At 41.1% G+C, this 26,167-nt stretch overlaps 1 protein-coding gene across 3 annotated transcripts in view; it reads left to right on the forward strand.

The window, feature by feature from the left end:
* The window catches only part of LOC132101721 (IQ motif and SEC7 domain-containing protein 3-like), a 31,601-nt gene that overhangs the window by 3,045 nt on the left and 2,389 nt on the right, over positions 1-26,167 (forward strand). For all 3 annotated transcript variants that reach the window (XM_059506873.1, XM_059506874.1, XM_059506875.1), the window contains exons 3-14: positions 8,389-8,506; positions 8,603-8,911; positions 10,057-10,718; positions 13,433-13,594; positions 14,520-14,642; positions 14,788-14,954; positions 16,357-16,496; positions 21,881-22,006; positions 22,107-22,206; positions 22,932-23,090; positions 23,403-23,492; positions 23,573-23,613. In XM_059506873.1, the coding sequence (XP_059362856.1) occupies positions 8,389-8,506; positions 8,603-8,911; positions 10,057-10,718; positions 13,433-13,594; positions 14,520-14,642; positions 14,788-14,954; positions 16,357-16,496; positions 21,881-22,006; positions 22,107-22,206; positions 22,932-23,090; positions 23,403-23,492; positions 23,573-23,613 (2,197 nt within the window). The remainder of the gene's footprint in view (positions 1-8,388; positions 8,507-8,602; positions 8,912-10,056; positions 10,719-13,432; positions 13,595-14,519; positions 14,643-14,787; positions 14,955-16,356; positions 16,497-21,880; positions 22,007-22,106; positions 22,207-22,931; positions 23,091-23,402; positions 23,493-23,572; positions 23,614-26,167) is intronic.

Below are 26,167 nucleotides of genomic sequence, written 5' to 3' on the forward strand. Positions count from 1 at the left end.
GAGCAAGTGATGCAGTAAGGAGAGTGTGAATGTACTTGTTTTCCACAGCTGTCTGCATTGCTTGAGTTTTCCTTCCTTGAATGGTAGTGATTTTCTGTTTGCGGCCACTGTTCTGTTGGCCTGAGGCATTCTGGGTGATGGGATTCAAGCTGTAGTGTAAGTGTGTGTGTGTTTGTGGGAAAGAGAGTTAGTGCATGCTGCAGGTGTAGTTTAACCCTCATCCGTCCTCTGTCTGATAGACTGGAAAACTCTCGGCATGGATAAGCACCGTCACTCAGGTGGAGAGAGAGAGTGAGTGTGTGTGTGTGTGTGTGTGTGTGTGTGTGTGTGTGTGTGTGTTTGTGTGAATGTGGTAGTTCTGCACTATTTTGGGAACTTCAAACCATCTGAGCTTTGTTGACTGCATATTTTTCTTTGCCAACAAAATAAAATCTTAAAAGCTCTTCTTAATTAAACAGCACATGATAACTGTGAATAAAGTCAGTTCTAAAAAAACAGAAAACCTATACTTTTGTGTCCAAATTTGAAGAAATCATGACCTCATCTTTGCAGGAAACTTATAAAGTGGAAAGTGCTCATTATTTTTTGACCATCACAGAAAGCTCTGATTCCTATTTTCCCATTTTTGTGGTAAACATTAAAGAGGAGCTTTATTTCTGCAGAAAATCTATTCTAATTTTGAGCCAGTTATGGTCTGAATGGTTGAAAAAGGACAAAAAAAGGAAAGGAAGAACCAAGAAAAGCATGCATTCAGAGTGCTTTTTGTTTCTCACCTGTAAATGCAATGTAAAAAATATTTTGTTAAATTGATGGTAAAAAACTGTTTGCTGTGGATGCTAGAAATTCACTGTAAAAATACAGTGACAGTGTTTCCTGTATAACAGGATGCCTGTATAATTTAAAACTTAGAACATATATTAAATTTATTGATGTAATGTTAATACACCAAGCTACTTAAACTACCGAAATTTGCATCAGACCAATAGATAATGCAGGTGGTTCAATTGAAAGCCACTTGACAAAAAAAAGAACCAAATTTAATTATAGTCCTATATGATGTGTCACGTAGGGTCCTCTGGGAACGTCCTACTGTTTTTCCATCATAAATTATATGGTAATTTGTTGTTTTTACTTACATAAAAACATACATTTTACACATTTTACAGTATTACACAGTATTAAATTACATATAATGGAATGTTACACCCTTTCACAGTATATAGTCATAGAAAATTATTTTATCATATTTTTCTGTAGAAATTTCATTACATGCAAAAAAATAAATTTTCATACATTGTTATAAGTAAATATTTTACTGTAACATTTTTACAGTATTTTACAGTAGAAATGATGATTTACAGTGTAGAAAAAAATGTACGCGGATCTTGGCAATGCAAACCTTGGTTTTAGCATTTTTCTACGCCGTAGCGGTTGCTAGGGTGTTTTGATGGTCTCTAGGGTGTTTTGGGTGGCGAGTAGGTGATATCCGTAGCTCCAGTGCTGTTGGTTCAGTGGTGAACTGAAGTTTAATGCTCAGGGTTAGATGTTTGTTTAAATCACTAACTGTAAGCCTGAGTAAGCACCACTAATGCAGTTTGATTCCAGTTTTAACGATGAACAGGAGAGAGCAGTTTAATTCTGCAAAAGCCTATCGTGACAGTATGCCAGTTATTTCCCAAATGATCAGGAAATTAGGGGATTGGTGGGAGATAAAAATATATGAATGCAGCAGTTTCACCTTTTATTTGCACAGATCGACTGCATGGGTTTCTGCTTGATGTTGAAACCTGTCGTCATTCCCAATCTGTTTTAAACAGCTTGAGAGCGGGAGAGCATGTTTATTGAGTCATAACACAGAAAATGACATCAAACTCTGCTACCAGCATCACATACTCTCTCACAAAAAGAATGATATCACATTTCAGTTTGGGCTCTCAAATTAATTGCGCAGCGACCTAATGATCTGTAGTGACCATCTGTTTTCACTCTCTTTTAAGGTTCTGGTGCATTTGTTGTCATTCCTCAGAGGCGAGGAGTACTTGGCGCATGAAAGATGGAAAACCCTGCTCTCTGCTCCTCGTGTATGAGTGCTTACAGAGCTTAAGTGGCCTTTACTCCAGGGTAGCAGCTAATGTGCTGACAGTGAATGTGTGTGTTGTTAACCCATGTCTACACTAAGAGAGAACCTGGAGAAAATGGAAATGGGCTTGAGCCGTGCTGTTAAGCAGAAGAGCCGTACTTTGTGACATCTCTCATGATTTAAACATCTGCTTTCCACTCAGTAATGCTTTTTCAGGAGCTCAACATAAGAGGAAAATGGCTTTGTCATGCATGGGGTTACGTAAGATTGTGTGGGGTGCTAACCTCAGAAATTTGGTTTGATTTAGTCTTTGGTTTTTGGGATTTAAACAAAACCTCTCCATTGAAATTTCTGATTTTACTATTTGAGTAACCGAAAATCTTTTATTTAATAAATAATATTTTATAATTTTAACTAGTTTGCAGAAGTGTGTTTTTCCTATAATTTATATAGGAATATTTATCTTACTATATACAGTACAGACCAAAAGTTTGGAAACATTACTATTTTTAATGTTTTTGAAAGAAGTTTCTTCTGCTCATCAAGCCTGCATTTATTTGATCAAAAATACAGAAAATACAGTAATATTGTGAAATATTATTACAACTTAAAATGATAGTTTTCTATTTTAATATACTTTAAAAAAATTATTCCTGTGATGCAAAGCTGAATTTTCAGCATCATTACTCCAGCCTTCAGTGTCACATGTAACATCCGGTCTATCACATGATCATTTAGAAATCATTCTAATATTCTGATTTATTATGAGTGTTGGAAACAGTTCTGCTGTCTAATATATTTGATTAATAAAAGGGTAAAAAGAACGTCTCAAGGTTACGTATGTAACCCTAGTTCCTTGAAGGAACGAGACGCTGCGTCGAAACGCTTTTGGGGAACGTCCCTGACGAGACCGACTCTGAATATCGTGTGCAATCAGTCCATCGGAAAGGCGTGACGTCACGGGCGGGGTGACGTAGCGACCAGGAAGCTATAAAAGCACGTGCCGTGCAGCTGGCTTCAGCTTCGAGTAGGGAAGCAAGCGCCGGCAGGGGTGCCGGGAGTATGGCTCTGCGACGCAGCGTCTCGTTCCTTCAAGGAACTAGGGTTACATACGTAACCTTGAGACGTTCCTTTTCAGGAACTCGAGCTGCGTCGAAACGCTTTTGGGGAACGATGTGCCCACGCTGCCAGACTTCCAAATCCCTGCCTAGTGTGTAGTCAAAAGAGCACAGCTAAGACGAGAGAACAGAAGAGCCCGGCGTGGCTCGCATGTCAAGATCGTAAAATCGGACAAATGTGGAGGGCGTGGACCACCCCGCAGCGTTGCAGATGTCCAAGAGGGACACACCTGCTGAGAAGGCCTTGGAGGCCGCCATACTCCGAGTAGAGTGAGCCTTGGCCCCCAAAGGAGGGGTTGAGAGACCAGCTGCTAACAGCTGTGCCCCCTCAGGGGCCACACCCACAGCTTCCACAACTCCGGGCGAGGGTGAATTATCGTGCCCTGCGCCTGTGAGAGTAGGTCTGTCCTGATCGGTATCTCCCACGGAGAGCCGTCGAGGAGCGAGACTAGATCTGAGAACCATACTCGGCCCGGCCAGAACGGGGCTACTAGTAATAGACGGGCCCCGTCCCGGCGTACTCTCGCCAGAACTCCCGGGAGCAGAGCGATAGGGGGAAAAGCGTACAGACGAAGCCTCGGCCAGGTCTGTACCATAGCGTCCAGTCCCAGAGGAGCTGGATGAACTAGAGAGAACCAGAGGGGACATTGCGATGTCTCCTGAGTCGCAAAGAGGTCCACCTGGGCTGTACCAAATACTCTCGATATGTGCTTCACCACCTCGGGGTGAAGCATCCATTCCCCGGGCCTCGGCCCCTGTCTCGACAGTATGTCTGCTCCCACATTCAATCTCCCAGGAATATACGCTGCTCTGATCGAGAGGAGCTTGCCCTGGGACCACAGAAGGATCTGGTGTGCCAGCTTGTACAAGGGGCGCGAACGCAGACCCCCCTGGTGATTGATATAAGAGACCACTGATGTGTTGTCGGTGCGCACCAACACATGGTGACCTCTCAGGTCTGGGAGGAAATATTTCAATGCTCGATAGACCGCTAGTATCTCTAGGCAATTGATGTGCCATGTTAGATGGCGACCACTCCACAGACCGCGGGCAGGGTGGCCGCTCATGACCGCACCCCAACCGGTGAGGGACGCATCTGTCGCTAGCGTTACACGGCGACAAGGAACTCCCAGCACCGGGCCCTGATTCAAGAACCAAGGTTTCCTCCACATGTCTAAGGCACAAAGGCACCGCCGCGTGACCTTGATAACTCGACGTGGATTTCCCCTCGGGGAAAAGCCCTTGGACTTGAGCCACCACTGTAGGGGTCTCATGTACAGCAGGCCAAAAGGTATCACGTTGGACGCAGCTGCCATCAGCCCTAACAATCTCTGGAATTGTTTGACAGTGAGTGACTGGCCTTCTTTGACTCTCTCGACTTATGTGAGGATCGACTCGATCCGAGCAGGAGACAAGCGTGCCTGCATCGTGGTCGAATTCCACACTACGCCTAGATAGGTGGTTCTCTGAACTGGAGAAAGTACACTCTTCTTGGCGTTTAGTCTCAAACCCAGCTCCCCCATGTGTGCGAGAACGACATCTCGATGTCGAGCCGCCATCTGCTCTGATTGAGCTAGGATCAACCAATCGTCGATATAATTTAAAATGCGGATGCCCTGCATATGGAGGGATACCAGAGCCGCATCCATACATTTCGTGAACGTGCGGGGTGAGAGTGCGAGGCCAAAGGGAAGTACTCGATATTGATAAGCTTTGCCCCCGAAAGCGAACCTCAGAAACTTCCTGTGTTGTGGAAGGATGGATATGTGGAAGTATGCGTCTTTGAGATCTATTGTGACAAACCAGTCCTCGGATCTGATTTGAGCTACAACCTGGTTGACAGTGAGCATCTTGAACTTCAGTGACATAACTGAGCGGTTCAGGAGACGCAAGTCTAAGATCGGACGCAACCCCCCATCCTTCTTTGGAACTATGAAATACCGGCTGTAAAATCCGGATTCCCTGTCTAGAGGAGGGACCACCTCGATGGCCTCCTTCCTTAATAGGGTATTCACTTCTTGTTCCATAACCAGAGCCTGCTGGGGGCCGACCACAGTCGGTGTAACCCCGTTGAACTTCGGTGGTGGATGACCGAACTGAATGCAATAGCCTCTTTCTATTGTACGCAGGACCCATTGAGATACATTTGGCAGTAGCTTCCACGCTGCTAAATAATCTACTAAGGGAATCAGTCTCTCTGACCTCTGGTGTAAGAGGCCCCCGAAGGGGCGGCGAGCATCCCAGCTCCGCTACGCTCACGGGCGGAAGTAACTGGGGGTGGCGCTCGCTGGAGGCCGCTGCGCCCTGAAGCTCTGGCAGGGTTGGCAGACCGACCTCCTGAGGGTACTGAGGTGAGACGGGCACCGTGTAATGAGGTGAACCGCGCTCTACCCCAGCAGGGGCTACCCTCTGGATCCTGGCGTCAGGATCTTTTCGTCAAGGACTTCCGGGCTTCGATGACAGATCTTAAATCGGTTTTCGCCCTAGAAGCCCCCGACTCAGAGCGTCGTTGCCCTCGGCCCCGACGTGGGGGAGCACGAGTGGCGACGCTCTGCTTTTGCGCTTCCCGGTGTGAGGAGCCGGTATGTGGCGTGGTCATCTCCCGCCCAGATGCACCACGAGAGCGACGAGGGAGGAAACTCTGGAACGCCGCCGCCTGCTTGTGCGCCTCCTGGAACCTGTCGACGACAGTATTAACTGTGTCGCCGAGCAGGCCCGAGGCTTGAAGCGGGGCGTCCAGGAGGCAGACCCTGTCTTGTTCTTTAATTTCTGACAGGGTCAGCCACAAATGCCTCTCCGCGGCCACTAAGGCTGCCATAGACCGCCCAATTGCGCGAGCGGTCTTCTTAGTGGCGCGGAGGGAGAGATCAGCGGTCTTTCTGAGTTCTTCAATATCTTCAGACTTAATCCCCTCCCCCTCATCGACATCTCTCAGCAGGTCAGCCTGATAAGCTTGCAGGACTGCCATAGTATGAAGGCACGCCCCAGCCTGACCTGCTGCCACATAACCTTTGCCCACTAGCGATGATGTAACTCTAAGCGGCTTAGTGGGCAATGTCGGAGCCTTTAGAGACGAGGCCGAACCGGGTGACAGATAGCCCGCGAGCGTCTGTTCAACCCGTGGCATCGCTCTATAACCACGCTCTCCCAGCCCCATCACGTTGCCATAATATAGTGAATCAGGGCCAAAGAGGCGGGTCAAATACGGGTGATTCCACGATCTCGATAACTCATCATGGAGATCGGGAGAATACGGAAGGCTCCGACGTGGAGGTGGTTGCTTTGGCCGCAGAAAGCGTTCGTCTAACTTGCTTCTCTGTGGCTCAGTCTGTTTTTCAGCAGGCCAGTCGATTTTTAATTTATCTACTGCACGCGTGACCACCTCCAAAAGCTCCTCATACTGGGGCGACAGGGGTGGCGAATCCCCAACAACAGTCTCCACATCGACCTCCTCAGAGAACGAGAGGTGAAGAGCTGATCCCTCACCCTGGGGGGAAGAAACCGACGAGCGTGCTTCCGAACCCAGGGCTTGGGCGCCGGATCTGGCAGATGAGGAAGGAGATAAGGACTGGCCCGTCTCCATTCCTTCTGACAGATCCACCTGCGAACCCCACGAGTGCAGCAGCCGCTCTGCCTCGGCAGAAGCGGGGCCAGCACCACGAGGAACGCTGGTGAAGGCTCCCTCCTCGAAGAGAGCCCTCCGGGATCGAAGCGTCCGCATTGGCAAACATTCACAATGCGGGCAGCCGGCCCCCTCGAGAGCCGACTCAGCGTGCTTCGATCCTAGGCAAGCCACGCACCGCCTGTGTGTATCCCCGCTCGTAATGTAGCGAGTGCAGGGAGGAACACACAGTCTGTAACGCGGCTTGGAATCGCCCTTCAAATGTTTGGTCTTTTGCTTCTGCTTAGGCATATTGAGCTGTTTTAGCGATCTTTTTAAGCTAAGGGACAGACAACAATAAATAGGACCAACAGGACAGACTTTTGCACATGCACACACAGAGCGCTTGCTGACAGATTCGAAGCTGAAGCCAGCTGCACGGCACGTGCTTTTATAGCTTCCTGGTCGCTACGTCACCCCGCCCGTGACGTCACGCCTTTCCGATGGACTGATTGCACACGATATTCAGAGTCGGTCTCGTCAAGGACGTTCCCCAAAAGCGTTTCGAAGCAGCTCGAGTTCCTGAAAAGGAACTGCATTTATTCAAAATAAAACAAAAATTCTAATAATATATATTCTTATAATATATTTTCTTTACTATCACTTTTTTATCAATTTAACGCATCCTTTCTGAATAAAAGTATTGATTTTATTTAAAAAGAAGAAAGAAAAAAAATTACTGACCCCAAATTACTGACCAGTAGTGTATATTGTTATTACAAAATATTTATATTTTAAAAACATAGCTTCTTTTTTTTTTTTTTTACTTTTTATTCATCAAAGTATCCTAAAAAAGTATCACATGTTCTGAAAAAATATTAAGCAGCAGAACTGTTTCCAACTTTGATAATGAATCATCATATTAGAATGATTTCTAAAGGATCATGTGATAATGACCCTAAAAATTCAGCTTTGCATCACAGAAATAAATGATAATTTAAAGTATAATAAATTTAAAAACAATTATTTTAAATTGTAATAATATATCACAATATTAGTTTTTTTCTGTATTTTTGATCAAATAAATGCAGGCTTGATGATCAGAAGAAACTTCTTTCAAAAACATTAAAAATAGTAATGTTTCCAAACTTTTGGTCTGTACTGTATATATATATATATATATAATGTATATATACAAATGTGTATGTGTATACAGAACATGCAAACACACAAACACTTTAATAAATTTTGTTAACAATTTAATTTTTGTCTTATTGATTCAATGAATAGTTAAAAACCCCAAAATGAATAATGGTAGTTTTATTTTATTTTAATTCAATTTTTGTTGTCTCATTCAGTGTGCAGATTCTGACAATTAATTGATGATTTGGAAAGATGATCTGAAAGCTTCACTTGATTACCTCATATTTCCATGAAGGCGGTGTTGAATCTGAAATCTGTGAAAGCCTGCATGCAGTAATTAAGCAGAGTTAATTAGTTCTGAGTGTGCACTGGGTTCTGATCAGTCTAGATTAAAAGACGGTGAATCTGGGTCAGCCACTGCTCACATGTGTCATTTGAAACCGCAGCTCGATTCCTGCTGCAGGAGAAGAACAGAAAGATGAGAAAAAAGAAGCCCAGCATGACGCGCCGCCCTGCTCACATCCTCCAGAATATGAGCTCTCTCCTGATCTCAAACAAAAACAGGTACGACCCAACAGACACGTATCTGTACAAAATGATCTTTAGATATAAAGAGCATGAAACAATAAGTTAATTATGTATCCATCTATTTATCTGCAGATAGAGGAACTGGAGCAGAAGTATGGTGGTCCTCTGATTTCCCGCCGAGCGGCCTGTAAGATCCAGATGGCGTTTCGTCAGTACCAGCTCAGTAAGAACTTCCAGAAGATCAGGAACTCTGTTCTGGAGAGTGGGATCCCGCGGCGCATGTCTGTGCGCAGGGTCCGGGTACAGAGGGACGGGTTTTCTGCTGAACGGGCGCTGATGGAGGGATGTTCACTCATGGGCATCCCGCTCACACACTCCACCTCACTGCCGGTGGCCACTACAACCACACTCACACACCTGGAGGACACATTCAGTGAACAGGTACAGCATCAGCATGTGCTGTCTATCCAGCATATTTCTATTCCAGTCTTTCAGGAGGTCAAGTACATAAACAATTCTGTTCTATTCATACTGTTTAATTGTTTGATTCTGTTGCATTTGGTTCTGTTCTGTCTTTTTGATTTGTTCTGTTCCATTCTACTCAAATATGTTGCTCTATTCTATTCATTTGGGTTTTTTTCTATTTTATTCCATTCTAGTCTATTCAAACATTGTTATTTTCTGTTGCATTCTGTTCTATTTAATTTATTAATGTTTATTAATTATTAATGTTTATAATAATCTGTACAACATTATTCTGTTCAAATATGCTATTCTGTTCTGTTATATCCTGTTCTTTTCAAATATGTTGTTCTGTTCTATTCTATTCAGATGTTTTTTTTTCTATTGTATTCCATTTTAGTCTATTCAAATGTTGTTGTTTTCAGTTGCGTTCTGTTCATTTTCATTTTATTCTATTCAGTTCAGATATGCTGTTCTATACTATTCGGTTCTATCCTGTTCTATTTAAATATGTTGTTCTGTTCTATTGTATTCCATTCTATTTGTTACATTCAGTAACAATTGTTGATCTTTTTATTTTGTATTTTGTTTTATTCTATTCTATAAAAAAATTGTATTCTGTTATATTTGCTTCTATTCAGTTCAAATATGTTCTTATACTCTTGTAGTCTGTTCTATTCTATTAAGATATTTTGTTCTGCTCTGTTTTTTCCTATTCAGTTTAAATATGTTCTTTTCTGTTCTATTCTGTTTATATTTGGTTCTATCCAATTCACATATATGTTCTGTTCTATTCTAATCAAATATCTTGTTCTTTGTAGTCATTCTATTCAGTTTTATTCAAATGTGGTCATATTTGGATTTATTCTATTTGGTTGTCTTCTATTCAGCTTAAATATGATGTTATCTTCTGTTCGCTTCCATTTTATTTGGTGCTATCCAATTTAAATGTTTTTTTTTGTATGCTGTTCTGCTGTATTACATGTTGTTATTATATTCTATTCAGTTTAAACATGTTGTTGTATTCTTTTCTATTCAAATATGGTGGTTTATTCTGTTTTCATTCTATTCAACTTGATTCATATTTGTTTCACTATTCTCTTCTGTTCTATTCTTCCTGCCAGGTTCAGTCATTAGCGCGGTCTATTGACGAGGCTTTGAGCAGCTGGAGTTCTGTCCGGGACGGGGAAGGAGAGAAGTCCACTGTGGCCCCCCCCTCTGGATCCCATACCGAAGGAGTCGTGATGGACCCTGATGCCCTAAAGGATGCCACGCCGAGCGGTGGTGGAGTGAACATACCCCGCAGCGCCAGTAAACTCATGATGGCTTTCAGGGATGTGACTGTTCAAATTGACAACCACAACTTTCGCCTCTCCTCCTCAATGCTGGAGTCAGTTTCTCTTGGTAACGGTGTAGCCAAGGAGACCAGCTCAGAACCCCAAACTGGGGGACAGAAAGCAGGCCAGTCGGCATCAACAGCTACGGCAGAGCCTGAGTTTCCAGCTCCGCCACCCAGTGAGGAAGAGATAGAGAACCAACAGCCAACCGGAAGGGATGGATCGACAGCAGGGGCGGGACTGGAGGGGAAACCGACCAATCAGATTGCACCAGAGATGGCGGAAAACAGCTCAGAGCTCGTCAGTAGCAGCAGCACCTCGACATCAGCGTGTGAGACGATGATTCTGTCTCTGCCCCGCCCACATTGTCAGGACACGCCCTGCGGCACGCTTTCCACGGATATTGCACGCAAACGCCTTTACCGCATTGGACTCAACCTCTTCAATGTGTGAGTAGAAATGCTAAAAGTCAAATGTTTTCATTTACAGTGGCTTTTTTGGTGTGTTACAGGTTTTACTATGTTTGATTGTCTCAGATGTCCCACTAAGACAGTCAAGTCGTCATTATTTACATAGTGCATTTTACACTGCAGATTGCTTTACAGTATTAAACAGGGAGAGTGTGTCAGATTGTGCAGGTAAATCTAGTGCTATTATAATAGTTTTTGTATACAATTTTAAGTTTCATTTAAATTTTAGTTTCACTTTTAGTATATTTTGTTGCTTTGACATTGTTGTTTTTTTCTTTCAGTTTTAGTAATTTTATTAATTTTCACTTTAGTTTCACTTAGTATTTTTTGTTCCTTTTGACATTTCCTTTCTGTTTCTATATACTGTAGTTTTATTTCGGTTTTAGTCATTTAAATTTTTAGTAAATTTTGTTGTTGCTTTGACATCTTGTTCAGTTTTTTTTCTTTTTCTTCTATTAATTTTTTCTATTTTATGTATTTATAATTTTAGTACTTTAAAATTAATTTAGTTGCCAAGGCAACATTTCTAATTTTTTTTATTTAGTTTTTCAAGTAATATTTATATTTTATTTAAGTTACTGAAAACAACAGTTTTAGTTAAAACCTGCTTCATAAAGGGATATTTTCTTTCATCAGTTTGAATTAGTCTGTTTCTATATCTGTGTGTTGTCTTTTAAATCCCAATTTAATTTCTGAATTTGAGGATGCAGAATTGCAATGTGAATATAAAGTAGTATTCAATTAGAAGAAATTCACATAACTGTCATAATTAAATGGAAAAGCAAAGTTTGTCAAAGTAGATTTTAAATTTGACTTGTTAAAAACTTGTTTCAAAGTTCTAAAAGAAGTATATAATTTAAAGGTTTTTAGGCCTTACAAACAAACCTATGATATAATTATTAAAATTACTAACCCTAAAGAAAAGAGCTTTTGTTTGCAGGGTTGGTTTGAACATGACTAAAGAGTTGAGTGCATTTTCATTATATTTGCTGATATATATATATATATATATATATATGCACGCGCTTGCTCATGCATACATGCACACATACTCAATACTATATTATACTCCCTCAGGGGTGATTGTGAGGCTCTTTCTCTGCTCCATTTTGTGTGTGTAGCTCTTTCAGACAAACGCACACACACACACAAGCAGAATAAAGCCAATCCTCAGAGGCTTCAGAGTGCACTCAATTGAAATCTCAGATCAGATTCACTTTGACATGCTTGACGCGAGTAGCACCATGGTTGCCATGGTAACCAGGTGATCCACACACACACACACACACACGGTTTTACTCCGACTGCGACTAAGGGACACTGTTGTATTTACGGTTTCTTCGAGGATATATGAGAGGAATTTAGTTTTTTTTCAGCTATTTGCTCACAATGAGTAAGTGGCGTGTAGCTTGTTTAGGACGGTGTGTGTGTGTGTTTGTGTGTGTGTATGTGTGTGTGTGTGTGTGTGTTTGCATGTGCGCTCGCCAGTATAAGGTTGGATGTGACCCGTGAAGATATTCAGCGTGGTGGAAATGATGCACAACTCAGTGATGTCATCTCACAGTCCAGTACTAAAGAAAGCTAGGAACAGACAAATACAGAGAAAGAAATATCAATATTATTATTACTAATTCTTATATTAATTCACTGGGATCCATTATGACATATTGAACACCCTTTGTTTTATTTATCTTTCTATTAATCCATTTACAATAAGGGGGAAAAATAATGAGATTATGATTTAAAACAATGGTATTCTAATGTAATATATTTTAAAATGTCCTTTATTCCAGTGATAAAAAGCTGAATTGGTCTTCAGTGTCAAATAATCCTTCAGAAATCATTCTAATATGCTGATTTGCTTAAGAAACATTTCTTATTATTATAAATGTTGAAAATAGATGTGCTGCTCAAAAGTTAATTATAATATAATTTTTTTTCAGGATTCGTTAGTAACAAAAAATAAATAAAATAAAAAAATTATATATATATATATATATATATTCCTAAATTTAATTACTGGCACTTGATCAATTTAATTAATGTATCCTTGCTGAATAAAAGTATTAATTTATTTAAACAAATTGTACTGACCCCAGGCTTTTAAAGAGTAGGCTAGTGAACATGCATAAATGTAAGCTGCTAAGTACTGATGTTATTGCCTGCTTGTATAGATGTTGTGATGCACATATGGAAGAGTGCATCTGTGGAACAGAATGTCAGCAGGATGTTTACTGACGTGAAAAGAATAATCTGCATTTAAAAACTGTATGCTTGTAGCTATGAACATCTCTCTTAATACACATACATAAACCTGCGCACATGCACGCAGTCCTCCTGTTTTTTTTCTGGAAACAATTCAGAACTTTCACAAGTTCAGACTGAATGCAAATAGTTTCTGTATTTTCTGCTCTCATTTTGGACAGGAAACTGGTTTCCTTTTAAAAAAAAAACATTCAATAAAGCTTAGTTTAGATATGCTTTTGGTCAAAGTTCGAAAACAAATTACAATGATGTTTTCTGATGTGTTTCAAAAATTTGCACATGAAAACATTAAATGTACTTGCAGTACATTATATCATTACATAATATAATGTTAGCTAATTTTTCCTATTGAACATTATTATAAAGTGTCAGCTTCTTGAGAAAGAGAAAATCGGTTCTCACCAGCATCCTTCTTGATCTTCCTGCAGTAATCCAGACAAAGGCACCCAGTTCCTGATATCCAGGGGCTTTATTCCGGACACAGCCATCGGTGTGGCTCACTTCCTGTTGCAGAGGAAGGGTTTGAGTCGACAGATGATTGGAGAGTTCCTGGGTAACAGCAAGAGGCAATTCAACAGAGATGTGTTGGAGTGAGTTGCCTACATAAGGTTTTATGCAACATAGTTTTCTCCTTGTATCACAGTCATTTTGCAGACAATTACATATCCTCTGAAGCAGAAATGTAGTCCTAAATCATATAAAACATTTATAATAAGCTCTGAAAATTAATCATATTAGTTGAATGAAAAACTGCTCTTTATATAATCTGAATGAGAGTTATTACCAGGTAAGATTACATTATGGTTTCCAGTGCGCTGGAAATATAATAAAATATGTAAATACAATAGACAAATGATGTATGAACATAACAGGAAAAAATAGACAAAATGTAGTTACAAAATAGTTAAATATAGTATATATGTATATTTTACATACTTCCATACTGTAGTAGCATTTCTAAAATGTAGTATAGTTTAATTAAATAAATATAAAATATATTAATATGGTTAATCTTTTATTGTATTTATATAAAATAATAATAAACTCTTTAGTTCTCTTTAATTCAATTTTCAATTCAAATAAATATACATCTTATAAAGACAATAGACAAATGTATGTGCATTTCACAGAATATATATAATATGTATGTACAAATATGCTATTTACTCAAAAATATGTAAAATGATCAAGATTATGCTTTTTGTTTGTTTGTTTTTTTGCGAAGAAAGTCAAAATTGTCATTGCCAATAAATCTAAATGAGAAAATATTATCACAAATATTATTAAACTGCAGTATTAATTAACAAAATGTATGGAAAGGGAAACATTAAGATGAATGAATCTACGGTAACTGCATGAATATAACCATATCCAGGATTGGGGGTTATAATTTAAAACCCAACCACTGAAGGTAATAACTGCACATTTTCTTTTCTTACCATGCTGGAGCCTCATAAATTGGGCTCTTCATTTAAACCGAGCACATTTGTGAGATTTATGTGCCCTCTCTATCAGCTGTGTGGTGGATGAGATGGATTTCTCCATGCTGGAGCTGGATGAAGCTTTGAGGAAGTTTCAGGCTCATGTGCGAGTACAAGGAGAAGCTCAAAAAGTCGAGAGACTCATTGAAGCATTCAGGTGAGAATAACACACACACCAGTGCTGGAAATGAAGAGTCATTTCTTAGATGCATGTCATTTTTGCAGAATAACTGGTAATTTTATCCATTGGGTGCAAAGCATTGACTATAATGCACATTAATGTTTTTCTTTCTTTTTTTCAGTCAGAGGTATTGTATGTGTAACCCTGACGTGGTGCAGCAATTTCATAACCCTGACACCATCTTCATCCTGGCCTTCGCCATCGTTCTGCTGAACACAGACATGTACAGTCCCAACATCAAACCAGAGCGCAAGATGCTTCTGGAGGACTTCATACGCAACCTACGAGGTGTGTTTATGTGTGCTGTTAATTAAAACTGGAGCCTGTTGGTGTTTTGAGGTCAGAGATCGGATATTTGATTTTAAATCTTGCCAATTTTAATCAGGTTTCCATCTTCATGTTTAAATTTGCATTTTTTTTTCGTATCAAAAGAGACATTTTGATTATCTCCCAGGAGCGTAGGCAGTGTGTGTGTCTTGGATGGATTCCTGGTGTCTGATCAAATAGTTTTTGATCTGTTGCCTACTTTCCATAGTTATAACAAATGCATACGGTATAAGAGAGCCGCACTTGTAAAGACATGGGGACTGGAACAAAATCAGAGCATGCTATTAGTCGAGCTCTGGTTTATGATGGGTCTTTTCCATAAGCCAAATAAATCCTCACAGTGCCACTTTTTTGTGTGGCTTTTTATGTGAGCTTATTTCCACCATGGAATAAATAATATAAACAATAAGGTAATTGTTACTTTTTATCTCACAAGTCAGACTCTTTTATTGTGTGTTTCTCACAATTGCTAGTAATAAACTCAAAGTTTTTACTCAATTCTGAAGTAAAATTTTGCAATTAATACCTCACAATTGCAATAGGCTATATAAATGTGAAATTCTGAAAAAAAAAATGCAAGTTTATAAACCTGACTTTTTTCTCAGAATTTCACATTTAATAACTTGCAATTGTAAAAGATTAAGTTACGATTCTGAGAAAAAAATGAAAAATTTTGTTTATAATTTTTTTTTTTCTTTAGGAATGCTAAATTTACATTTCGCAAATTAATAACTCGCAAATGCGAGATGTAAACTCAGAATTCTTTTTTTTTTTTTAAACGCCAGACTTTTTTTTAAAGAGAATTATGAGTTTACATTTTGCAATTAACAACTCACAATGGTGAGATATAAATTCACAATTCACAATTCACAAAACTCGCAATTCAGTAAAAATAAAAAAGTCAGAATTTGCAAATTTCTAAATCTGACTTTTCTCCGATTTTCACAATTAATAACTCTCAATTGTAAGAGATTAACTCTTAAAAAAAAATTTATTTATAATTTACGTTTTTTTTCTAAGAATTCTGAGTTTACGTTTCGCAATTAATAACTATCAAATGCGAGATGTAAACTCAGAATTCTGATTAAAAAGTCAGAATTGTGAGGTTTGTAGTTTTTTAAAGATAATCTGAATTATGAGACAGAAGTCACAGATGTGAGGAAAAATATCTGAATTCTGCGTTATAAAAACTTTGGCTTTTGGCTTTCCACAGCTTCTCCATATATTTTGGTCCTTGTTAACGAGATGCATTCCTATTACAGAACAGGCAATACAGAACACTGTACAGTTTTCCAAACTTAAACTATATTCTTGCATTAGTTTTTAAAATGTTAGAAGTTAATAAATATAAATTCCCCTTCAGGAGTGGACGATGGCGCAGATATTCCACGAGAAATGCTAGCTGGGATTTATGAACGGATTCAGCAGAGGGAGCTGCGCTCCAACGAGGATCATGTGACTTACGTTACCAGAGTGGAGCAAAGCATTCTTGGAATGAAGACGGTGAGTCAGTTCTCTACCAATTATACAGAAAGGTCGTGTAAATGTGAAAAGTGCATCAGCTTTCGGTTCAGTTTGCGCTTGTTACAGATTTGAAAAGGTGATTAGAGACAGTGAGATGGCAGACCAAAAAATTGGTTTCCTTTCAGTCGGTCACTCTCGACGCCACGTCGGTGACCGACGAATATGGGATATCGCTTCGATAGACCAATCTACTTCGAGTGTAAACTAAACGAGCCAATGCACATTGGCATGCAATTATTGCATCCAGCTGCCTGCTGATCACTGCGTGAGTATAAGAAGGCAGCAGGTGCAATGCATTCCAGCTTTTCCTAAAAGAGCAAATTTCTCTAAAAGAGCTTCACGGGTGCGTCTTTATAAAGACGACGGATCGTCCTTATAAGGATGCAGTTTCACCCGTGCGTTTCTGGGTGCGGTCGTTACCTGGCAACGGGTGATGGTCATGATCGCTGCCTCACGTGTCTGGGCGTCCAGCACACTGAGGTGGCTTTCGTGGATGAGTCACGTTCTCACTGTGGGAATATGACCATCTCGGAGCTGCGAACCAGCCGAGACTTGGCCCAGCAAGTCTCGGCTGCCCAGAAGCAGACTGAGGCGATCCGACACATCCTGTCCCGGCCCCCGTCAAACTTGGCGGTGAGCAGAAGAGCAAGAGGCCCTGGGACGGGTGACCCAGAGAGAGGTAGCTGCTTTCTGGGGGATGGTGAAGGCACCTTTCCCTCCCCTGGAGTACTGGCATATCAGTACAAGGTCCTGCCTTGTGGGCTGTCCCGGTCTCCCCGTGTCTTCACGAAAGTCACAGAGGCAGCTCTCGTTCCTCTCAGAGAGCAGGGTGTTCGCATTCTCAACTACTTAAACCATTGGCTGATACTAGCACAGTCTCGAGATCAGATGTGCGAGTACAGGGATGTGGTGCTCTGGCACCTGAGCCTGTTGAGCCTTCAGGTCAGCTGGGAAAAGAGCAAACTCTCGCCGTGGCAGAGGATCTCTTTTCTCGATATGGAGTTGGATTCGGTCGAACAGACAGCACGCCTCACTGAGGAACAGGACAGCGGTCCCATTGAAACTCTTTCAGAGGCTCCTGGGGCATATGGCGGCCGCGGTGGCACTTACACCGCTCGGCCTATTACATTTGAGACCGCTCCAGCACTGTCTTTATGGCCGAGTCCCGAGGTGAGCGTGGAAGCGCGGCACTCACTGGGTCCAAGTTACACCGGCCTGTCGCCAAACCCTCACTCCGTGGTCAGATCTTGCATTTCTCTGGGCAGGGGTGCCCCTAGAGCAGATCTCCAGGCATGCTGTGGTTTACACGGATGCCTCCACCACCGGCTGGGGGGCCACATACAACGGGCATGGCGCAGCTGCAGTGGCACATCAATTGCCTAGAGTTGTTAGCAGCGCACCTTGCCTTGAACCATCTCAAAGGTCTCTTACGAGGCAAGCATGTGCTGGTCCGAATGGACAACACTGCAACTGTTGCATACATCAACCGACAAGGTGGTCTGCGCTCTCGTCGCATGTCGCATGTCGCAACTCGCCCACCACCTCCTCCTTTGGAGTCATAAGGTTCTGAGGTCACTTCGTGCCATTCACATTCCAGGCCTGCTCAGTCGTACAGCCGACAAGCTGTCTTGAGCAATGCTCCTGGGAGAATGGTGACTCCATCCCCTGACGGTCCAGCGGATTTGGAGGCGGTTCGGAGCCGCTCAGGTAGACCTGTTTGCTTCTCCAGAGACCTCTCACTGCCAGTTGTTCTACTCCCTGACCGAGGGGAACTCTTGGCACAGACGTACTGGCACACAGCTGGCCGCGGGACCTACGCAAGTATGCGTTTCCCCCCAGCGAGCCTTCCCGCACAGACACTGTGCAAAGTCCGGGAGGACGAGGAGCAAGTCTTGCAAGTCTTGCACCGTGTTGGCCCACGCGGACCTGGTTCCCCGAACTAGTGCTCCTTGCGACAGCCCCTCCTTGGCCAATTCCTCTGACGAAGGATCTACTGACTCAGAGATGGGGCACCATTTGGCACCCGCGTCCAGACCTTGGAAACTCCATGTCTGGTCCCTGGACGGGAGGCGGAGGTTCTAGGTGACCTACTCCAAGAGGTAGCGAACACCATCACTTCGGCAAGAGCACCGTCTACAAGACACGCTTACGCCTTGAAGTGGAACCTGTTCATCGAGTGGTGTTCTTCTCGCCGAGAAGACTCCCGAAAAGGTCCGATTGCGGTCATGCTGTCCTTTCTGCAGCATGGGCTGGTGCGAAGGCTGTCTCCCTCCACCCTCAAACTCCAGGTTGCTGCTATTGCTGCGTACCATGACCCCGTGAATGGGAAGTCTTTGGGTAAGCATGACCTAATTGTCAGGTTCCTTAGAGGGGCCAGGAGGTTAAATCCATCCCGGCCCCCCTGTATACCCTCTTGGGACCTGTCTCTAGTGCTTAAATCACTACAGCAGGGCCAATTCGAGCCTTTGCATTCAGTTGAGCTAAAGTTTCTTTCATTGAAAACTCTGTTCCTGCTTGCACTGGCCTCCATCAAGAGGGTAGGGCACCTGCATGCATTTTCGGTCGACGATTCGTGCCTAGAATTCGGGCCGGTTGACTCCCAGGTAATCCTGAGGCCCCGGCCTGGCTACGTGCCCATGGTTCCCACTACACCCTTCAAAGACCAAGTGGTGAACCTGCAAGCGCTGCCCCTGGAGGAGGCAGACCGAGCCCTGGCTTTCCTTTGTCCCGTCCGAGCATTAAGGTGCTACGTAGACCGGACACAAAGCTTCAGGACCTCAGACCAGCTCTTTGTCTGTTACGGAGGCCGGCAGAAGGGGAGTGCAGTCTCTAAGCAGAGGATGGCCCACTGGATTGTGGATGCCATAACCCTGGCTTATCAGGCTCAGGATGTGCCCTGCCCGTTCAGGTTGCGAGCTCACTCAACTAGAAGTGTTGCATCCTCCTGGGCGCTGGCTTGTGGTGCCTCGCTGACAGATATTTGTAGAGCTGCGGCTGGGCGACCCCTAACACGTTCGCTAGGTTCTATAGCCTTCGTGTAGAGCCAGTATCCTCCTGTGTTCTCACCTCAAATGGGTAGTGGCACTGAGAGGCCCCGGTTAGTGTCGGCTTGCTTAAACTGCTCCAGAGTGTCCGTACTGTAGACCCTGTTGAGATCCTCCATCACCCTAAGCAGCTGGATGCGGCGGAACATCCGGCGCCAGGCCTTCATGATGTATCCGTGAGAACCATGGAAGGGTGGGTTCCATTTTGAGACCTAAGCGGTACTCGTATGTGTATAGTCCACGGTATAACGTTAGAGCCCGTGTTTCCCCGGCAGACTTCTGCCTTCCCAAGAGGGTTTTTAATCACCTCAAATTTCTCTGTATACTCCTAAACGGATGCTATATGTGTATTTGCCTCCGAGATCTCCTTCCGGAAGGATGGGGCTTCCGCAGCGTCCCGGTTCCAAGCGGAGTGGAGCTACTTGTTCTGAGCCCCGGCCTACACCTAATAGGGGCGCAGGCGGTTCGCACAGGGCACTGGAAGGGGCAGCACCCATGGCGCTTTGATAGGGATCCCATATTCGTCGGTCACCGACGTGGCATCGAGAGTGACCGACTGAAAGGGAACATCTCGGTTACGTATGGTAACCCTCGTTCCCTGAAGGAGGGAACGGAGACGCCACGTCCCGTTCCCATGGTTGCTGTACCGCCGCTGAGCTGCCGGGTCCCCGGCTCGGCTCCTCAGCGAAAAACTGGAATGCATTGCACCTGCTGCCTTCTTATACTCTGATCAGCGGCAGCTGGATGCAATAATTGCATGCCAATGTGCATTGGCTCGTTTAGTTTACACTCGAAGTAGATTGGTCTATCGAAGCGATATCCCATATTCGTCGGTCACCGACGTGGCGTCTCCATTCCCTCCTTCAGGGAACGAGGGTTACCATACGTAACCTAGACGCTTCTCAACATCACATTTATTAGTGGGTCTTGCTGAACCAAAGATCAGCATTACTGTCACTCACACTAGTGTTATTGAACTTAACCTGAACCGTTTGTGCCACACAAATGACAAGAGATTGTTTACAATTCAGGTTTCTTCATTTTTAAGGAATTCATATTTAGAAAGTGCTATGACATTTTCAAAAGATGAGATTAATTTACTGTATGTTTAAATATAAAACAGTTTTTGAGAAAGGTATACATATTTCATATTTCATTCATTATTTATAAAATACTGTTGACAAAATGTGTCTTGTGCATCTTTAAGATTTTTAACTCCATGTTGTCATATGTACAAACAGTCACTGATTTGAATCTCACAGCTAGAATCAAAGCTTGAATAGGACTACACTGGTTGGTTGCATTATGTTTTTGATTCACTAAAAAGATCCGGAGTTCAAGAGTTCAAGAGTCAGATTGTTGGTTTTGCTATACGGTATGTTTTTGATTCACTAAAAGGAACTGGCTCATGAGAATCATTCATTCAACAATCAGACTGCTTGTGCTGTATGCTTTTGATTCACTAAATGTTTGTTATTGAATTAGACCATACTGGTTACTATGACTGTTGTTGATACACTAAAACAGCTCAAAAGAATCATTTGTTCCAGAATCAGACAACAGTGGTGGTGCTGTATGCTTTTGATTCACTAAAGATAACTGGCTTATAGGAGTAATTTGTTTGTGAATTAGACTATACTGGTAACAATGATTGTTTTTTATTAAAAAAAAAAAAAAAAAAAAAAAAAAAAAACAGCAGCTCAATAGAATCATTTGTTTCAGATTTAGAAAACACTGTGCTGTATGCTTTTGATTCACTAAAAAAAATTCTAAATTCTATATTTGGTAAATGATTCTGAAAATAATTCTAGAATCCTATTGTTCTATTCAACAGAATAATTCATATAATAACGTTCAGAAGGTAAACAATATTTAATATTATAAGATTCATGTGCAAGTCTAAAACTTAAGTTTCTTTAAACTTATATTACCCCAAAAACTTTTGCCAGTCTCAAGTTTGATAAACATGATGAGGTATAAATAAACTTTGCCCAAAGCAAAAACAAGTGAAATTCACATTACAGTTTCTGGTCATTAATTTTTCCCACCTCTCTATGCGAACAGCTGTGTGAATGAATTTATCAGTGCGTGAGCTATGAAAACAGAAGACTTGAGACTAAAACTGCTCATTAGTTCAGTGCTACAATTTCAGATTTCACATGACAGCGCTGCAAAACATTCTATCTCCATATGAAATATTAATTTAATTCTTCCTCCCATACTGCATCAGACGTCCCTCTTTTCATTTCCTGTGCTGATGGAAACTGCACCCTCTGAATTGAATTCACCCGATATTTGATCTCTCTCTTTCTTCCTCAGATACTGTCGGTTCCTCACCGCAGGCTGGTGTGCTGCAGTCGACTCTATGAGGTCACTGATGTGAATAAACCACAGAAACAGGCCTCGCATCAGAGGGAGGTGTTCCTCTTCAATGACCTGATCGTGGTGAGAGAGAGAAAGACACACGTTCGTACCTGAAAACAGATTCAAACATGTACACACAGAGAACTGAAAATAGAAAATGATTTTTGTTTTGGGACGTTAGATCCTCAAACTATGCCCTAAGAAGAAGAGTGCTGCCACATACACGTTCTGCAAGGCCATGGGCTTACTGGGAATGCAGTTTCATCTGTATGAGAATGAGTGTAAGAGTACAAACACACAATATATATATATTTTACTATATTAATAAATATGTTAAAGAATGTAGTATAGTTAGGAGTTTTTAACTGCATGACCATGAAATTACTACAGGGGGTAGTAATTGGATGGACAAGTAAAAAAAAATAAAAATAATTCTAAATGTAGGTAATCTGTTAAATTGCATTTTAATAATCATAAATATTACTAATAAATAAACAAAAAACCTTTTATTTCACCTTATATCTGGTTGCTTCTGAAGAGTTCAATATGAATATTTTTCATATGTTAGTTTGTTAGTTGTTAGTTTTTAAACCCAAGTTTAGATGTATACATTTCTTTCTTTCTACAAATAAAAAGATAATATTTCATAATAATAGCCATAATGCCTTCCGAAAGGCAAAGTGTGGTTTTTGATATCAGCATTAATCAAAAGCAAAAAATTCTAATTCAAAATCTATTCATATAGCATCTCCAAACGGTTCTGATTTTCTGTCAATCAATCAGTGAAGAATAATAAGAATGAATAGATTATTATTCTGCAATAATCTTCAAAAAAGAAATACCTTACTGTGAAGTGCATATGCTGCCATTATTATGCAATCAAAAAAGATCAACATTATCTTTAAAGGTAATTGCAATATAATGCATGTCAATAAAATATATTTATTTTTATTTAATAAAAAACCGAACCTTACAGAGCAGATCTCAGTGTGTCTTTCTGTCACAGATTACCCTCATGGAATCATGATATTGTCTCCGTTCTCGTCTGAGAAGAAGCAGGTGGTGAGTTTCTGTTCTCAGAGCGCCGAGGAGCTGCTCAAGTTTGTAGAGGACCTGAGAGAGAGCATCGCAGAGGTGGCAGAGATGGAACAAATACGGATTGAGTGTGAGTGCCTTAACTGTGAGCTCAATTACTCATGTTCAAATGCTTTAGGATATCGATAGTCACATTATAGCAACATGCAAAGCTTTTTCAGTTTAATATCATTGAAACAGAATACTGTATATAATAGAACAGTCCATGTTAAGTTGTTTTTTAGTGCTATAAATAATTTCAACATTTATTTCTACCATTTATAATTACCTAAAAGGTTAGCTTGAAATATAATGAATTCTTTATATTCCTCAGTGGTTTAAAGCCACGGCTGTGGGGAATGTTGTGGTAGTCATTAATGTGAATTATGTATGTGGTTCTCAGGGGAACTAGAAAGACAACAGGTTGTGAGAAATCAAACTAACAAGAACAGCACACAACTAGACATCCATGCTGGACCTAGTTCTGCTTCAGGTACACACACAGATACTTGCACGCGCTATACACAACAGTATGCCTGTTTTTGATGTCTTGTGTATTTGTGTGCCTTGCAGGGGATGACTTTTATGAGAAAACTGGAAGCAACACGGTAGAGGTTTGTATCAGTAAATCATGAGTGCAGTGCAAAATTATGTTCATATTCTGTGTGCATGTGCACAGTGTCCTCCAAAACTTAGGAATGTCCTCGGCAAAGTGAGGTTTGGATAATATCAGCATTAATGTTTATCATTTTTAGAGATGTCTTTAGTGGTGCATCGATAAGGGATGACTCACACTAAGAAAGTATGTTTTACTAAAAGAATTGTTCACCCAAAAATGGAAATTTGCTGAAAATGTACTCACCCTCAGGCCATCCGAGATGCAGATGAGCATTGAGCATGAGATTCTTCATCAGAACAGATTTGGAGAGATTTAGCATTAACATCACTCGGATCCTCTGCAGTAAATGGGTGCCATCAGAATGAAAGTCCAAACAGCTGAGAAAAAAAAAATACTTCAGACTCCATGCAACTCCAATCCATCATGTCTTCTTAAATGAAAAGCTGTGTGTTTATAAGAAACAAATCCGTCATTAGGACTAAAAAAATCCATAAAAGAGTCCATAATAATAAACTTCAAAAATAAACTATAATATATAATACTTTAATGCATTTGCATCATAAAATGTTGAGTATTTATGCTGATATTGTGCCATTTAAAAGCCTGAGGTGTTTTTAAATTTTTGGGGAACATTGTAGGTTAAGACAGCACGTTTGTAGTCTATATAGTTATCATCACTATCTCCTTGCAGAATCAGAGATAACCTTCCCACCATCCCCAAACTCCCAGCCCTTTACCATTTGACCCCTGCGCTCACTCTGTCCGTCAGAATGGAGACGCCCGCCCTCGGTGTCTTCACTGCAATCATGCACCACTGGTGCAGAGCAATAACAGCACTGCCGCCCCCCAGAAACCACCATTCACCACCCCTCACTGTGATCTGGAATCTTTGGCTTTTGCTGACTGCTATGTTTTAATGCTGCATACAGCTGCTGTTGTTGTGGGGTGAAATTCTTTACATGTAAAAATCTTTAGTGGAATTGATGTTGACAGGGTGTTCAAGTAAGAAGTACACTGTAAGTCAAGTCAAGTAAGTCAGTCAAGTACACTGCTGTTTTTAACACTGTTAAAAATAAAATAAAAATATGTGCAGCAAATCAGCATTACAGGTTGATTTCTAAAAGATCAAGTAACACTGAAGAATGGAGTAATGATGCTGAAAATTCAGTTGGCCATCCCAGGAATAAATTACATTTGACAATATATAAAAATAGAAAATATATACTTTAAACTGTAATAATATTTCATAATTTCACTGTATTTTTTGATCAAATAAATGCAGTCTTGGTGAGCATGGAGAGACCTTTGAATAGTAGTGTACATTAGATCACAGAATACAAAAAGTTTCCAAAACCACTTGCCTACCAGAGGGTGGAAAAATGTTATTGCTTGTGGAATAACAAAGATAAGATTTGCAATGCACGCCCAGAAACACCATTGGCAATAGCTTCAATAGCTCTTGCACTGGAAGTCATTAAAATTCAAATACTTCATTAAAAACAGCCGAAATGAAAGGAGCGAGCCGCGGTTACTGTGGACAGACAGGCTACACGAATGTGCTTTCACCAGATGCCTAACACGTATACACATGCAAACAAGCTCTATTAAGCCAAGGTGCAAATTACCCAGCATGCAGTAAGGACCCTAGCTGCCAAGCGTCTAGGCCCTCGAGGGGCACTTCAATGCTTCTGACAGAGGGATAAAAATATAACGGTCTGATTAGCAGTGCAGTAATAAAAGGAAATGCATAAGATAGCAGTTAATTATCCAAATCACGGCCGTTTAAGAGGGAAGTCAGCGTCGCCGGCTTTCACCCACTCCGACCTCACTGTATGTACGTAGTCATGCTGTGTTTTCCTGCGTGCTCTGGCAGATTTTTTGCACGTGTTTTATCACTTACAAGTAAATCAAATTCAAAGAAGAAATAAAAGACAAAAATAGGTTTCTGCAGAAAAGAAAAAATCTGCCATTGCAGTAGGACAAAATACACTTTGAGTTTTATAATTTATAATTATAAAATATTGTAAAATAATATTATATTATTAGTAATATTATTATTATTAGATATTTTCAAAAATAATATTATAAAAATATAATTAGATAAATTCAAAAATAGATAAAAAAAATACTTAGGACATTTTGAATATAAAATCTGATTTACATAAAAGGCCTAATACTAATATTACATTCCATCATGTGGAGTTTTTTTTTTTTTTTTATTTCAATTGTGTATATGTTTAAATAATCCATTTAATGTCAAAGAACTTAAGCAAAATAAATGTTTTTCACAAAATCTGTAATTTTCTGCTTGGATGTATTAAAGGGACTGTAAGTAGGAATTACTCCCATCTAGTGGTGAAATTGTATTTTGCATTTAAACTAATTTTGCTCTCCAGCGCCTCGCTTTTTCAAATGCGCGTTGCATCTACGGTAGGCGATATGTACCAAAAAGCTTTGACAGGATGTCTTCTAATAGCACTTCGTTTTGGCGACGATGTTTTCTTCTCCTGTGGCGCGGCATATGTATGGTCCATAATAAGAATGCAATC

Source organism: Carassius carassius, chromosome 23 (genome assembly GCF_963082965.1).
Source record: "Carassius carassius chromosome 23, fCarCar2.1, whole genome shotgun sequence".
NCBI lineage: Eukaryota > Metazoa > Chordata > Actinopteri > Cypriniformes > Cyprinidae > Carassius > Carassius carassius.